This window comes from Nomia melanderi, chromosome 6, assembly GCF_051020985.1.
Source record: "Nomia melanderi isolate GNS246 chromosome 6, iyNomMela1, whole genome shotgun sequence".
In the NCBI taxonomy this organism is placed as follows: Eukaryota; Metazoa; Arthropoda; class Insecta; order Hymenoptera; family Halictidae; genus Nomia; species Nomia melanderi.
The window spans coordinates 18792807-18808978 of NC_135004.1; the positions used below are offsets into that span (position 1 = coordinate 18792807).

The 16172-nt window shown below is 38.1% G+C and overlaps 4 protein-coding genes and 1 long non-coding RNA gene across 18 annotated transcripts in view; 3 read left to right on the forward strand and 2 right to left on the reverse strand.

Moving 5' to 3' along the window:
* Positions 1–386: 386 nt before the first annotated feature.
* Ras85D (ras-like protein 1) lies at positions 387–5338 on the forward strand. Of its 10 annotated transcripts, none has more exons than XM_076368770.1 (6): positions 387–517; positions 615–734; positions 1353–1543; positions 1622–1765; positions 1840–2046; positions 2220–2704. In XM_076368770.1, exons 3-6 carry the CDS (start codon positions 1415–1417, stop codon positions 2322–2324), a joined length of 585 nt encoding a protein of 194 aa, XP_076224885.1. In that variant the 5' UTR covers positions 387–517; positions 615–734; positions 1353–1414; the 3' UTR covers positions 2325–2704. The 10 variants fall into 10 exon arrangements, with proteins under 10 accessions (XP_076224885.1, XP_076224888.1, XP_076224883.1 ...); XM_076368768.1 differs by adding an exon at positions 960–1083 and having other exon boundaries at positions 402–650; XM_076368766.1 differs by lacking the exon at positions 387–517 and adding an exon at positions 960–1083 and having other exon boundaries at positions 651–800.
* Positions 5339–5385: 47 nt separating this feature from the next.
* On the reverse strand, positions 5386–10517 carry vap (RAS p21 protein activator vap). Of its 4 annotated transcripts, none has more exons than XM_031983695.2 (15): positions 9932–10517; positions 9283–9464; positions 8995–9176; positions 8513–8910; positions 8266–8411; positions 7863–8196; positions 7349–7395; positions 7077–7268; positions 6835–6984; positions 6697–6745; positions 6394–6612; positions 6094–6326; positions 5873–6014; positions 5656–5796; positions 5386–5534 (listed from the first exon to the last, which is right to left on the reverse strand). In XM_031983695.2, the coding sequence occupies exons 1-15, from the start codon at positions 9977–9979 to the stop codon at positions 5457–5459; spliced, it is 2541 nt and encodes an 846-aa protein (XP_031839555.1). In that variant the 5' UTR covers positions 9980–10517; the 3' UTR covers positions 5386–5456. The 4 variants fall into 4 exon arrangements, with proteins under 4 accessions (XP_031839555.1, XP_031839553.1, XP_031839554.1 ...); XM_031983693.2 differs by having other exon boundaries at positions 7349–7692; XM_031983694.2 differs by lacking the exon at positions 9932–10517 and having other exon boundaries at positions 7349–7692; positions 8995–9187; positions 9283–9414.
* Positions 10518–10552: 35 nt separating this feature from the next.
* On the forward strand, positions 10553–11391 carry ksh (transmembrane protein 167A-like protein ksh). The gene is made up of 3 exons (XM_031983701.2): positions 10553–10720; positions 10864–10979; positions 11072–11391. The coding sequence occupies exons 1-3, from the start codon at positions 10718–10720 to the stop codon at positions 11175–11177; spliced, it is 225 nt and encodes a 74-aa protein (XP_031839561.1). The 5' UTR covers positions 10553–10717; the 3' UTR covers positions 11178–11391.
* Positions 11241–16172, reverse strand: part of LOC116430058 (lachesin) — a 54215-nt gene continuing 49283 nt past the window's right edge. For both annotated transcript variants that reach the window (XM_076368763.1, XM_076368762.1), the window contains exons 6-9: positions 14693–14821; positions 14322–14457; positions 13994–14151; positions 11241–13929 (exon numbers count right to left, since the gene is read on the reverse strand). In XM_076368763.1, coding sequence (XP_076224878.1) covers positions 13589–13929; positions 13994–14151; positions 14322–14457; positions 14693–14821 — 764 coding nt within the window. In that variant the 3' untranslated portion in view covers positions 11241–13588. The remainder of the gene's footprint in view (positions 13930–13993; positions 14152–14321; positions 14458–14692; positions 14822–16172) is intronic.
* LOC143174658 (uncharacterized) overlaps positions 12115–16172 on the forward strand; it is a 70885-nt gene continuing 66827 nt past the window's right edge. The window contains exons 1-2 of the long non-coding RNA XR_012998878.1: positions 12115–12258; positions 13254–13377. This is a non-coding gene — a long non-coding RNA (uncharacterized LOC143174658). The remainder of the gene's footprint in view (positions 12259–13253; positions 13378–16172) is intronic.

Genomic DNA, 16172 nt, shown 5'->3' on the forward strand with positions numbered 1-16172 from the left:
CAGTGACGCTCTCGACGTTACCGATAACACAAGATTTTAGGCTTGTTAGTAGGAATCGAATTAGCTGTATGCTTCATTTATGCTACGAGTGTTTTACTTTTTATATGTAATTATTTAATGAAATAGTTCACAATTTATATCTTGATTTTGATTACGACATAGTCTTTGAAGTTTGACGACCTTAAAAGGCGTACTGATCTAGAAAGCGAATCTCATGAATTTCGTACGAACCTATAATATGGGTTGCGTTGTTTGGAGAGTTATACATATATATATATATATGTATATAATTGTATATATTGTATATAATTCTCCAAACTCGACAAACAACGTGATTTTTCGAGCTGGCAACACTGTAAAAATTGGCCTCCCAAGCACACAGTTTTCATGTTGCAGTCTTCTATAGTTCAGTGGTTGACCGTTCGATTCAGGTAGAGTGTACTAATGCATCGGGGCATTTTTGACGGTGTCGGTATTTCAGAACAGTAGATAGAAAAATACATTGTATGCACAGTCTGTAAGTATCTCAAGTCTGTGCCCCTGGTGCTTCTTTCCAGATGGTTTCTCCAGTGACTGATTTGTAATAGTTAGAATTGTAAAACTGTGTTTTTAAGCCGGTGCGTGTTCCTGAAATGAATCTTTGAATTTTGGTAAGGCCATGCATGAAGACGGGAAAGATCTCCTCCTCGAACGACATTTATTTTCACGTCGATAGCATAGCTCGTTAGTTGAATGTACGTACTCTTGAAAACACACCTCTTACTTAACGTCGGTAATTCGAAGAATCTGAAGTAAGAAAGGTACATGAAATATTCTATTTTCTAGTCGAATCGCATTCGAAAAGATGCGTACTCTGGGTTGTTTTACAATTCTGTTGAATCAGTGATTACATTCGCCTACATGATTCTGCCGTGATGTTATTGGGTGTGCTTGCTTACTATGGTTCTTCTGTTTTTAAGTTTTTAAGTCACCGTACGCTACACCTAAACTTGCGATGTTCATCGGCGAATTAAAAATATAAATGACTTAAGGACCGATCATATTAAAGTCCATATGAACTTGGTGCAGATTGTTGCCCACAGAGTACGTATTGCTCGCAACGATCTAGTTGGAATTAATTTGTCAAACCAACTCTGATGAGTGACTCAACAAAGTATTGTCTCACAAAATTATTGAAAATACATGTAATCTTCCGTGTTTTTTTTTTTTATTCGGTAATAAATAATAGAAACTTCGAAAGAATTAATGTTTGTTAACCCCACATTTAATGTATTGTATTTATTCAATTGAATTTTAAATTCGAATTAACGTTTATCGTCCATTAAGGTTAAAAATGAATTTTTATTTTTCAGACCAAAAGCAATCGTAGCTTTGCATTAAAAGCTCTAGAACGTGTCGGAATAAAAATTACATAATGACAGAGTATAAGCTTGTTGTTGTTGGTGCTGGAGGTGTTGGCAAATCTGCTCTTACGATTCAGTTGATACAAAATCATTTTGTAGATGAATATGACCCCACTATAGAAGACTCCTATAGAAAACAAGTATGTTTATATATTCTTTTTACACACAAATAAAAACTTGTGCAGGATTGACTTTCATAACAAATACTTTAAATGTAGGTAGTCATAGATGGAGAGACATGCCTTTTAGATATATTAGATACAGCAGGTCAAGAGGAATATAGCGCAATGAGGGATCAGTATATGAGGACTGGTGAAGGATTTTTGTTAGTCTTTGCGGTAAATTCAGCTAAAAGTTTTGAGGTATGCTCAATTATCAATTTTTTAGTTAGCTATAGAAACTTGAAGAATGTGCTTTTATGTGTTTAACATTGCAGGACATAAGTACATATAGGGAACAAATAAAAAGAGTAAAAGATGCAGAAGAAGTACCAATGGTACTGGTAGGAAATAAGTGTGATCTTCAACAGTCTTGGGCAGTAAATATGACACAAGCAAGAGAAGTTGCCCGTCAATATGGTGTGCCTTTTGTTGAAACTTCTGCAAAAACACGAATGGGAGTAGATGATGCCTTTTATACTTTGGTAAGCATATGAATAATGATGCATGATTCATGATTCTTTATAACTGTAATCAATTAAATAGGGATTAATTAATGATTATAATAAATTTCAAAATATAAAGCAGTGCTTTAGCATAGTTACAAGTAAACGTTATTGCAAAATTTTTAATGTAGAGTGAAATTAATAAATTATAGGTCAGAGAAATACGTAAAGATAAAGAACATAGGGACAAAGAAAAAAAGAAACGTATGAGAGCAGGTAACTCAAGCCGTAGGAGACGTCGATGCTGTCTGCTTTAAATCACTGAATCATACAACTTTTCTCATTTAAAACGTTAATGCGGAAATAAATTGTAAAAAGCGTTAGATTATGTTCATTTTACGCACATTTTTGCAGCTTCTTCTATAGAATATTGTACTAATTTTCAAGCACAATTTCTTCTATACATTGGAAGAGAGAGTAAGAAAGAGAGAGAAAAAGGGAGCGAGCGAACGAGAGAGAAAAAGACAGAGAAAAAGGGAGCGAGCGAACGAGAGAGAAAAAGGGAGAGAGCGAACGAGAGAGAGAAAAAGGGAGAGAGCGAACGAGATTGAGAGGGAGGGAGGGAGAGAGAGAGAGAGAGAGAGAGAGAGAGAGAGAGAGAGAGAGAGAGAGAGAGAGAGAGAGAGAGAGAGAGAGAGAGAGAGAGAGAGAGAGAGAAAACAAAGTATGTAATAGTATTGTACAATATTGCATACATTTTTACTTTTCAAGTTCAAGTTCATAAAATACATTGTTTGTTCAACAGTCTGCCATATAACTTTTAATATTCCATCTGCAGAAGAATTTTAACCCTTGATTGCATAGAATAGTCAATATCAAAAGTACATTTAAGACTATTCCCTTGTTTTATTGTTAATTATGTGTAATTAAACATACGAAAAAGTATTATCCTGCAAAATAATTACATAGCTTAGAAACTGTGGGTAAAAAATAACTACATTCATTGCATGCTTTATTAAAAATAGCTTATACTTTTAAACATATATACATGTATGACTCATTAATTGAACATATTTTTAATCTTTACTTTCATACTCTACTCTGCATAGCAAAAAAATTCCATTTACACAAAAAGGAGAACAAAAGCCATAAAACTCGAGAAAATACAGTATGGATAACTCATTTTGTGCTGTGATTAAATAATCTTTATATATCTAATAAGCATGCCATGCTAGTTAGGAGGTACTATTGTGATTAAGTATGCAATCTTGATATAAATGCCTGTTTACCGGTTTAAAGGTACATAGGTACACTCGTGTTTTCATTTTTAGTGCAATTAAAGATATATTTCATACCCTTTGTATGTACCAACGAAATAGGCTCCCGCATATAACGCACACGATACAATAAGCAATTAATTTTTTATATTGATATTTTTATATGTTCACATTGAAGGAAATTTGGTAGATATCAATTTATTTTTCTCATTGTACGAGTTTAAGTATCCTTTTTATTAATCATTATTGCTCCAATGTAGAGTTAAAAGCTCACTTCGTTATAAAAAATATAATTTAAGAATAGTATTGTGCAAAAAAGAAAGTGAAAGTTTACATTGACATTTGAATACTTGCATACAGTTCTCTACTGTAATTATTGCACAAAAGTAGGTATTTTATAACATTTTTGTACCCTCTTTTGTGTCGTTGTTTTTGTATTTGTATTACAATTTAGTTTTGATAAATTATGCAACGACAAATATGCGATTTAAAGGTATTGCAAATATCACTTGTAAACTATACTTTTATTATAATTATGTACTTTAACATTCATTCAGACAATAATGTTATTTCATTTGAACGAGACACGACTGTGTCATGAAATGCAAAGAAGTCAATGTTTTCCATAAAATAAACACATCTAAAGATACTTCACGAGACGTTTTACTGTCTTGCTGAAACGGTTGTGTCTCGGATCTCACTAAATTTGGAACAATCAAGGGTTAAATACTTTGCTGAATGATCTAAATAGTACAATTTGCGAATATTCTCGTGTATATGAACACGTACAATTGTAATATTAGCTTTTTTAAATATTGAAAATGTGTGTATAAAATTGCACAGCATAGGTGTTATGTAGTTTAAATTCATAATAAAACTTTGTATAAAAAGTGTTCTTTATATGCATTCTGTCTTGAATGATTGTCTTGATATATTAATTGTAAGCCATCTATGCTGTTTGGTTTTATAATGTTGAAGGAGCAATTGACAAATCTTCAACTAATTTTATTCGTACAATCTTTTTCGTGTAATAAAAAGACATATTATCCAAATCAAACGGCCCTAAAATATTGAAAAAAAAAAAATCACATTTTTAAATCAAAGTTTATAAATCTATGTGTCATATCTATTTAGGTTCAATATCGATTTTATTGTTCATGAAAATTCTACTAGTGTATAAATTGCATTGACAAAATTATGCACGTACCTCGTGCTCGCGTTATGTCATTTTATTCGGATATTGTTGTTACTAACTGAACAAAAAAACGGATATATTATACAAATCTATATAAAAAGTATAAATTGTAAAGCAACATTTTTTTCTATTCATTATACGTATTGAATATATTCATTCAATACGCGTTGATTCTAATGCAGATACAAATGTAATTATATAATTAATTTTCATTTACAAAGTTCCATGCTCACGAGAATTGCACAGTACATACTCATTTTTAAGAACAATACAGAACATGTCTGTATCATTCTTATTTAAGACAATTTATGTCATTTATATAATCATGAAATAATAGAATAATTTATACAATGATAAACATCATTATATACAGTTCACTGTACTAAAATGTTACTACGCGTATGCTTCTTAATTTTTTAACTGAAAAATTAATGTATATTTTTGTTAACAGATTTTCTAAGAGTCTTTGTATTAACTCAGTAGAATTTAACATAATATTCGTCATTTAATGGCATGATAGAACTACTGCAACGATAAAAATGTAAGAAATAGTTTATAAAATTATTCATATTAATAAACCAACATTTATACGTATAGGACGTATAATTCTTTTTACCCGATCAAAATAAATTAATGATTTGTTAGGCAATAAAAGTAGTGCAATATTTTTGGTTTAATTTGTATTTATTTTCGAGCACCTAGGTAAATATAAAATCGTTATACGCCTATATGATTCTGTATGTCACTATATCACTGTCATGTTACTGTTTACTATACGTATAAGCTATGTTCTAATTACATACGAAATGGTAAATGTAGGCTTGTGTGTATACAATAATATATGGCACGTCAGTCTGTACGTTTAATTACTTAAATCACTTAATAATAATTATTAAATACTACTGCGTATCTGTCATCAAATCTTATGAATTGTTTTGTTACGTTTGGCATAGTTCGTATGGCGTATGGCTTTAGCACTACCGTATCATTTCCATATATTTCTGTTTATGTTTGCTTAGCATTTCAGTGACGGTCACCAATTGCTTTATTGTTGGCTGAAAAGAAAATATATAAAAGTAGTTAAATTAAGTTATCAAATTACTTTAATTGTTTCTGTAATCACAAATGAAACTATCTAAACACACACGACTGGTAAGTGACTAATAACGTATGTACCTGCGTCTTTGATAGAACTTGTAATTCTTTTAAATGCGAAACACAAATGTGATGTAATGTAGCCAAATCTCTTGCTGTGTCCGATACGCAACTCTTATTTCTTGGATCTGCACCTTCTGATTCTGGCTTTTCAGTTACATTCTGTACACAACGAGTCGTAAGTTAGTACTAATTCAAATTTCGCAGCTGCCACTCGAAGATGACGATCAACACTTACCGATAACTGATCTAGGAAGACAACCATTCGTTCTTTGTTTTTCAGAATGAATGGGTTTACCACTTCCATGTACGGTTCTTTACCACCAAATTCTACCAAATTTGCCAAATTTTGTAAACATTTTGCTACCATTACTAACGATCTGTAAAATTATGAATTAGAAGTTAAAGAATAATTTATGAAAGTTACGTTATCTTACGTTAAATATAGACCTACCCTACCTTGCAGCGGCTGGAGGTGGTGGTTCAGCTATTAAATTAAATGACCTAGGATTTAATATGGCAGGGCAAAGTAGACGTAAAAATATAAATCCACTGACTACTCTCGTTCTGACTAGTCTTTCGTGGGGCCATTTGGCAACGACTGCTCTTTGCAAGCATCCACAAATATATCTGAGAGTCCTTGGACAAGCGTCGGGACTTGTGAAAATGCTCAATGTTACTTCGTCTAAAACCTAAAATATCACAGATTTCAGATAACGGTTATTCACGACAGTTCATTTACAAGTCCATCGGATTTACCTGGAGCAAAAATTCAGCGTTACTGCATGCATCTTCCGGAGAATCCATTTTAGTTGGATTTAATTCACAGCTTTGTTTACTTTCAATTAGTTTCACTATCGTGTCACGTAAAGCGGCCTTCAAAAAGGAAGTGCAAACTGATTTCATGTATAAATCCATTAAAGTAGTTGTAAGGCTGGCAGCTCTAAATAATGTTGGTGTTTCATCTTCTTTGTCTACCTAAATGTAACGGAAAATAATTGTAATAAAGGCAGATACATCATAAAGTCACTTTTACACAAATATAAACGCAAAAATACTTACTTCCGCTTGATTCAACGATCTCAGTAAATCAGCTTCCTTTCTTTCGTGCCTAAATACGTATGTATGCATACCAAAATATTACCAATGAAAAAAAAACGAGACAATAACATGCTGTACATTAAAGGTTGTCGCACGTACCTAAATATTCTAAGTAAACTATTTGCCAGTGGTACTCTATCCAAATGACATACATCCGCTAATGCCCTAACGACATGTAATTCTGGATCTAACAGTAATTGTTGCAGGGGACTGTATTCGTCTGGAGGCATGGCCAAATCGTGCCTGTATCTGTAATTTAATGATTGCATAAAAATAAATATAATACGTAATGCAAACAATGTGGATAAAACAGTTACGCTTATCACAGTAGTAGTACATACCTTATACGTAAACGTAACACGCCCCATTCTCCTATCGGAGTAACTCCAGATAACGGGTACCATTCGTCCATTTCTTCTCCGTTTGTTAAACTTGCCAATTCGACTGTCAACTCTGCAACCTCCGTATCTTTGCTGCGTTTACCTTTGTTGTACAACGTTAACGAGAACGACATAACATCCGGTGGTACATCCCTATTGAGTAATTTACAATTAAAGCAGGCGGTTTGTCAACGAAAAACGATAATACCTAAAATGACGAATCATATACGTACTCCAAAATGAATTCTTCGTCCCAGATTGGGTGTAAACCAGTCTTAACCTTGGTACGAGCAACTTTTACATTATTTAGAGCCACTATGATGAAGGGATTTGGTACTAGTTTATATGGGAGTCTATGTGCATCTAAAATATGGAGATGTAATGAACGCAATTCGCGAAGTCGGGCAACCTTCGGAGCACGTGTAAGTTGTGATACACATAATGGTTTTAAGGCATTAATCCAATCTAAAGCATTCTCTGAGTTTGGAGCTGCCAAGTATGTTATTGTGGCCAAACATGGTAAAGCACGTTCAACTAATTGAAAGCAATGAGGTCTATCGAATACACTTTCATGGACCTAAAACATCTATACTTCAGTAACAAATTTCAACAATAATTTGGCTACTATACTTTCATCATGCATACAATTCTCAAGTAACCATTAGACAACATTAGTAAAATTTCAGTTTAAATGATCATAAAAAATTGTTACATGATACTGTTAATTGGCTAAAGAGTTTCATCTACCTGGTATAAATAAGCACAGCTTAAATCTATGAGACCTTTAGGTTTGGTTCTTTTTGGATTGTCATACAAATACAAATGCGTATCTGTAGCGTCTACTAAAAGTACAAAATACAGTGCTTTCCATTTTTTATTTTTCTCAGATTTCTTTTCTAGATACCCTTGCATCTTTATTCCCTTATTTTTCTTTGCTCCGGATTGTTCCCGACATTCTCTGAGCGTTGCGTATATCTTTTCTGCATGTTGCACCTCTCTATTGACTCGCACACTACCGTCCGGTTCAGTCACCATCGCTTGAACCAAAGTATGACCTTCTACTATTTGTTCCTTTCGATACCTATAGACGTAATTATCATAATAACTGAAGCATTCTAGAGTTATGATACGATAGGAAAATATGCTGTACCTATTAATAACAGCATCGAGACACTCGAAAGTTCTGCCGCCCATAAGATATCGTACTCCTTTCTTTTCAATTCTAAATCTTTGAATCTGATTATTTATATGAAAGAAAAGTGAATAATCTCCTGGACTGTTATCCGAAGGTCTGACCTGTATGGAAAATTACAATAGCATCAGATACAAAGTATAAAAACAAAATAATCATTTCATTAAATAGTGAAACGAAACAATTATTATGTATATGAACTCACAAGAAAGCTTCCAGGTCCTGCTTTCACTAACATATCGACGGCTTCACTTTTAGTGACATTGGGATGGAACCAAGAAAAAACTGTATTAGGATCAATGGAATCATCCAGATCTTCCACCAGTTCACGAAATATTAAGCCCTGTTCTCCAGTTCTGTGGGCAGTGACCCATAGCCAACCATCTCCCATGTCATTGTGCACAAAAAATATGTCACCTTTCTGAAAACTTAATTCATCTGTATCAGGCATTTTTGTATATGGCAGTATCGCGACAATTCGTTTCTTATCGTTCACTGGTTCAGGAGGTGGTGTAGGATGTATAAGTCTCTCTCTCTTTAAAAGATCGGAGCAGTGAGTATAATATGCAACGAGGTCTGACAAACTATTGAACTGCCTGCCACCTGAAAGGACATATTTGTTCTATTATTTGACAAACAATTGATAACATGAAGTATTTCTTATATTCTAATTAACCTTTGTCATACCTATATAATAATCTCCACACACTGCAGTAATTCTAAAATGATTAATGCCAGTTCTTCCTAAGTAAGATAACACGTAACTTCCAGGTTTCCGGTCACTTTCACGCACTAAATAACTACCCATTTTGTTTGCATCCCATAGTCTTTCCTCTGCTGTAAATCGGTCTAATCTACCATGATACCACCTATAAGGTATCTATGTATCAATCATTTTACATTTATTTAATATTACATTTCAATAGAACTAATTCGCGTTTATCATTAAATAATATTATCGTTATTTTGTCTTACTGATTTTCTGGAGGAGCAGTTAATAATGTTGCATTGGCGCTGTCAGGTTCCTCCGTATCTTGAATGTCATCTGGAATATTTTCAAGAAATGGATCAAATTCATTTTCCGCATTCATAGATTCATTCTGTCCACCATCTTCACTGCCAGTGCTAGGAGATCCTCCTTTACTATTGTGATCCATCTATAGATATAATTAAATAGAGATAAGTACTTTGTATAGATTTATATTAACTTTTCAACATTAGTTTGTCAAATATTTATATTGTTATATTTGGAAGAACGAAAGGGTATGCTTTTGTTTTCATGCAATACACATCATGATATTCTAGGTAACACGTACCTTTAGTCAACAAAACACGGATACTGTTTATGAATAATTGCTTAGTATTTTTCCGTGTTTTGTACTTTAGTTTATTACGTACAAAGCAATGAAAAATATTGTCCACAAACGATACCAAAGACGTCTTTTTAAAAGTAATTGGGAAATAATACGAATTATGTGAAAATCGAAAGCTTTGGAAATTATTAGATATTTTGTAACGTAAAATCATCTCATTGGTTCACATATTTGATATTATAAATTTTGTTCATTGCACAGTTACGGATGAATAATCCAAGATGAATAATATCGTTACACGTAATACTTACCTTAGCACTGTTCGACACGCTCGGGCCTCCACGCACAAATTCTGCCATTTTTGGATCACACGCACTCCTTTCACGCACACACTTTTATGAACAAAAAAAGAAAATTGTAATATTAATTGAACGGCATCCGTTTTATTGTAATCCTCCTTGCCACGATTATTTACAACGGTAGCTTGTTATTGATATAAAATGTATTGACGTTTCTCGGCAGCCATTTTACTACTGCACGCGGTGGCTGTAGTCTGTATAGTCGGAAAATAGATTTATCTCACTCTCCAACAATGTTTTTAATACTTTGCTAAAAGTTCACGACATGTTTCAGAAGATACTCATACACCGGCATCGGCTTACAGATCGACAGTGCATTGAACGCGGTCACTATTTTCTTAAAAACACTTTTATAGATAATACACCATCAACAATGCACATGTAGTGAGAAAGTTAAACGACTCGCAACATAACGATTGTGTCGTTATCGAACGTTGAAGATAACACGATTAACTGATACCGTTATTTTAATGGAAACACTATAGAAACTGAATATAACTGGTAAAATCAACGCAAGCGGTGACAGTATCAACCGTTTAAAGTTCAAGTTTAACGGTCAAACTTTAACATTGACGTACCGAACGCTAGTTTCTTTTCCAATTCTTTCGCTTGTTGCATACCCGCCGTAAGATTAGTCGACGTCTATAGTGGCAGACGTCAAATTCAATTGCGTTTACATGTGACTTGATTTTGAAGAAATAGTTTGTGAATGTTTGCGTCGAATATCGTTAAATCGCAATGGTAAGATTACGACCTTAATGTCTTTTCAATGAAACTTTAAATGAAAAACCGCGTGATCAAAGAAAGCGGGAAATTGTATCATAACCTAAATGTCCGCCGATTTAAACAATTCTTCTAAAATGTCCGTTTTGGGTGGCATGTAGTCTGCCCTATTTAATTTCCAGAGCCTTTTAACAGTAATTCTGTTATTAATATGTACTTGCACATACGTCAAAGCGCTTGCACCTAGTTTCATGGACAACCGAATGAAGAAAGTTGGGTAAGTTTTCGATTATTTACATAAATGATTCATGTGAGAATGTACACTTAAAGTACACGTATATTATAATAAGAATGGTGTTTATTTATCAGTCTACAGGGTACATTTTGGAAGTGTGCTAGAATCGGTGAAAGGAAAAGCCCATACGTGGGTGTTTGTTGCGTTTTAATGGCTTTCAGCATCCTGTTTTGGTCCTAAGATGTCCATACATGCAACAAAACTGTGAACAAGCATGTCCATCGTGAAATGCGACCGCACGCATGTCTGTTGTAAGGATGGTGGGTTTTAATAATAATAATAATAACAATAATAATAATGAAATAAGCATACCGATTTGCTGTATTCGATTATACCACTTTGAGTTTCAAGGTTGACAAAAGTAAACTTAACGTACAGTGAAGGTAAACAGAAACTGATGTCTGTGCTGGTTGCATGGTATATTTTATTTGTCAACATGTCCTTTCCTCCAAAGCTATATAATTATCCAATTTGAGCACATTGTTCTTTTCGTATTTTCATAATATATTTTTCTCCTATAAACAACAACATTCTTTTAATATAGTTATTGTAAAGTCGTTATATTGAGCAGTGTTTCATGATATACAGTATCTGTTAAATAGGTATATTTAACGTATGCGATTTCGTTTGTTTACTTCACGGATATGCTACTATTCCGAAGACAATATACCACGCACTGCGACTAAAACCTATACTTCTCTGTAATAGAAGACATTCACGAGAATTGCACAATATCAGTAGAAAGCTTCGACTTCCTCCGTTGGAAAATCTAATCTAACGAGGACTGCCAAGCTTCTCTACTAGCACCATTTTGCACATCGATCCTAATTACAGAGCGAGATATGGTTTGCGGTTTTGCGAGGAACATTAAAAAAGAAAAAGACCATTCGAAACCGCAATCTGTTATTAGGAACACTTATTGTCGATTCCTTAAAAGCAAACTATACTCGGGTGTAAGTAGAATAGATCGCGGCGTAACATGTTGGCGCGGTGTCCGCTCGCGTAGAAATAAACGCACGTACGAATGAAAAATACAAGTTGTACTAGATTTGTTGAAACTAGCAAGTAATCGTTTATTTCAGGTAAATGTCTCGCGCGTCCGATATGATCCGCGATACAGAAAACAAATGTGTACCACTGACGCCTCGGTCAGTCACTCGATCGAACTATCCGAACTATGCACGGCGATTCACGGATTCCTCGCAGTGAACCACGCCGATTACGTTTATATCGTGGTCTCGTTTAATTATTGGCATATGAGGTACGTTATCTGGCTACGGGTAATTAAAAAAATACAGAAAATAATGAAAGTAGGGTCTAGTATCTTTCTAAAATATACAGTATACGGTACTATACGCCCTACGGATATGAATCTGGCTTAGATATGATTCGTTTACATTCATCGAGTTGTCACTTACACGATCCCGGTTCCCTTCTTTATCGTACCGTTGAACAAACGTATCTTATTATCCCTTACGTACAAATTAGTATGCTAATTATTTGTCTGCGTTCGAGTGTAATCGAATAGTTGCTTAAGACGGGTCGACCCGCGCGGCACGGCGCGAACCTTACGGGAAATGGTAGAGATACTTAATTAATCGTTGACAATAATTATCACGTAACAGCGTAACGGTATACATACATATTAGGGGCTGTTCATTCGAACTGGATCGCCACTGCCATTGTTGAAATAATTTGAAAATGCAAACGCGAGTGATCGGTCCACGGTATTCCGATTTCTTTTCCCCCCATGACTCTTCCATGATCTCCGTAATTTCCGTGATCTCCATAATTTCCATAATTTCCATAATTTCAGAAATGTCCGTGTTTCAGATATCATATCCTCGTGTTTTCGCACGATTCCCTCGTGAATGACACTGGTGGCCCACTTGAGATAGACACCCTGCATGTGGTAAGGCTTCCGACGCTAACATTATAAAAATCACATCGTAACATCTAGTAACCCGACAAACGTGAAATCAGAGTTTCAATTGAAAATCCTGGCCTCCTTCCCCATTCTTTCGTCTCGCTTAAAAAAATATTCGACAACGTTACAACATTCAGTCCAACCGACGAACACGTCCCGCTCACGATTTCCCCCTTTTCTCCTTCTTCTTCTTCTTCTTCTTCTTCTTCTTCTTCTTCTTCTTCTTCTTCTATTTCTTCTTCTTTCGTTCTTTCTTCCGCGTTCAGAAACGGACAAAAGGCTCATAAAAAATACCCTCGTAAGCGTTTATCTCTTAAAATTTGCAACAGTTTTCGTCAACGGTTTTGGCCCGCGACTCGAGAGATCGATTTGCTCGGTGTGTCGTCGCCGAAGGAGCTTGGCTGTGATCGCGCCTCGTGATCGCGGAACGCAATGGAAGCAACTTCCAGTCCGGTAAGTTCAATGAAAACTTCCCAGTTCGCGACTTCTCTCCTCCCGATCGTTTCGTTCGGGAACGACGCGGTTGGAAACGCGGTCGGAAGGCGGTGGTTGCGCGTGTTCCTCGCGTTCGGCTGCGGATGACGCGGACTCGGGGGAGAGACCGTTGTCCGAGTCCGTCGAGTACGTTTCTTTCCTGACGCCTGCGGTACAGGGCGACGAGAGTCTATCGCAGGCTCAAGTAAAGGATCATGCAGAACGCGCAGATTCGAGCGTCGATCGGCGGCGTCGCGTCGGCCCGGCTGTTCCCGGCCGCGTTCGGTTTCTCGCGGCTCTTGAACAGGTTTTCGTCTTTGATGAAGGGCGCCCGTGGGTCCGGCGTGGTCGTCGTGCTCCGCTGTTTCCCGTGAACGATCCTCGCGGTGCTCTTCTGCATCGCGGGCGTGCTCATCTGGTGGAAAACCCGGTTGATCGTGCTCGCTTGGGCGAACTTGGACTTCGCCTTGCTCGGTTTCTTCGCGTTCGCCGGGCTGCTGGCTCGCGTGGTCGGCGTCTCCTGCTCGTACTCTGAAAGGGAATTACTAAGAGGTTTCGCAGGGAGGGAGGATAGTTCGGTAACGGTTCGACTCACCGTGCACCCTAAAGACGGCTCGGGCCGTCCCCATGCTGGAGGACGCGGAACACGTGTAGGCTCCCGTATCGTTCTTCTCTAGCCGCTTTATCTTGAGCTCGATCGTTGTCTTCCATTCCTCGTTCGGGTCTCCCCGCTCGTTGATCTCGTATCTGCCGCTGCGTTGACATATCGGTTAGGTTCGCCTAAGCGCTTACGCGCGTCGAATCGATTCGGCTTGCTCGTCCGGGAACGATAGGCTCGCGCCGGACGGTAAAACCGAAAGGATCCCTCGGGAAGCACCTACTTACGCGTGCGCGCGTGCGCGCGTGCGCGCGTACGCACGTACCCGCTCATGATCACTTGACCCTGCTTCGTCCACAAGTTGATCGTCTTCGGATAAGCCTCGATCAAGCAAATCAGCGACACGTTCGTGTTCAGAGGGGAGCTCAGGAAATCGTTGGACGCCTTCACGCTGGGTGGGACTGAAAACGTTTCCCGAATAACAAAATAACCTAGTTTCGGATCGCGGATCGCGAGCTCTTTGACGCGAGTCCCGGCTAATAGCTTTTTCATTGGTGTTCCTTTCAAAAGGAAAAGTAATATCGGATAAACAGCCGGAACTGCTAAACGACGCCTAATTGCGTCGGCAACGGAACTCTTATTTAAGTTTCGCGGACCCCGGTAAAGTCTCGTGATCGACCGTTCAGGAGTACTCACAATTTACCCTTAGGGAGACTCTCTTGCTGACTGCCGGAGGCACTTCGTTACTGGCTATGCAAAGATAAGCCCCCATTTGCTTCCTGTTCACCCTGGTGAATTCCAGTTTCTCGCCGGACTGGTTGACCCCTAGAAAATCGCGCATCGTATGAATATCTTGTCGAAAGCTCTCGTATACAAATCGCTGGCCGCGCGCCAGCGTTCGCGCGTACACCGAATTACAGGGAAATACGTTCTTTGCGTTAACAACGAGAACAACCTGGCCTCCATTGGGCGCTCCCTAAATCTCCCGCTCGTGAATCCTCCTCGAAACGACTGGTCGGTGCCCGTCGTTTCCTCCGAATCGAACGCGCACCGACGAGATTTCGAGACGAGAACGTATTCCCGACCGTCGGATCAGTCTAGACGCGAGCACGGTTCTCGATTCATATTCACCGATCACGCTCGACCATCGACTGTGCATTACACTCGTCTATCATTCGATCTTTTGTTTCATTCTTTAACGCCGTGGCGACCTTTTCCTTTCCGTGCTGTTTCATTTTACGAGCGATAAAGCTGCTCGGACCCGCCGTAACATTTGTCCCGTCTACTGGAAAAGATTCTAAAAACAAATGGTACGGCGACTACGCGGCTGCACGAGGAACACTCGTCGTCGGCGACGGGTATCGGCTTCGACGCGACGTCGCCGACGGATCGATTCGAGCGAGGAATCCGAAACGATGCTGGGAAATACCGTACGTGGTCGATGAATTTCTGTTAAACGCGCGCGAACGGGTCGAGGTTGTTCCCTGATAAAAACCAGCTAGACTTACGAATCGACTAATAGTATTTTCGCCGAGTTAACGAGCGATTCGACCGCAGCGCGGCTATAGAAAGAAGGACGTCGCTCCTCGTCGAGTCGCGCCTCGGTCGTTGCACGGCATTATCGTTCAAGTGTACGCGCGTGGCCGCGACGTTTCAGCGACGTTTCAGCGACGTTTCGCCGATCGATGGAACGCGATGAATTGCATTAACATCGGCTGATCGAACGACATAAATCATCGGTTCGTTTCGCGATTCGGATAAAACGCGTCGCCCGGCCTAATGAGATCCATCGAAAATGGAAGATTCATTATTCGCTCGCGTCAACGGCTCGCTGGCTGCCAGTCCGCGGATACTTTTGTCGCGACGTCGACTACCCTCGAAACGCTGCGCGCGGATTCATCGATACCGACCAACCGTTTATTCGTTTCACCGACGAACGCGTCTAGCCGATTAACGCGCCGCCAAAGAAGTCGAGATTCTTCGCAGACGGTGCTCTCCGCCAGCCGTTCGGTGATCGTCCCGTAAAATGAACAAACTTTGCGTTGTTCGACGCGTCACCGAGAAAATTCTTCTTTAAATCGAAACGTCGACGAATTTGTCGAACACCGGCGCGAAAACTTGGAAATCCCAGCGACGAATCGATAGCGGGGCTACCCGGGGGGAACATCGCCGCGAA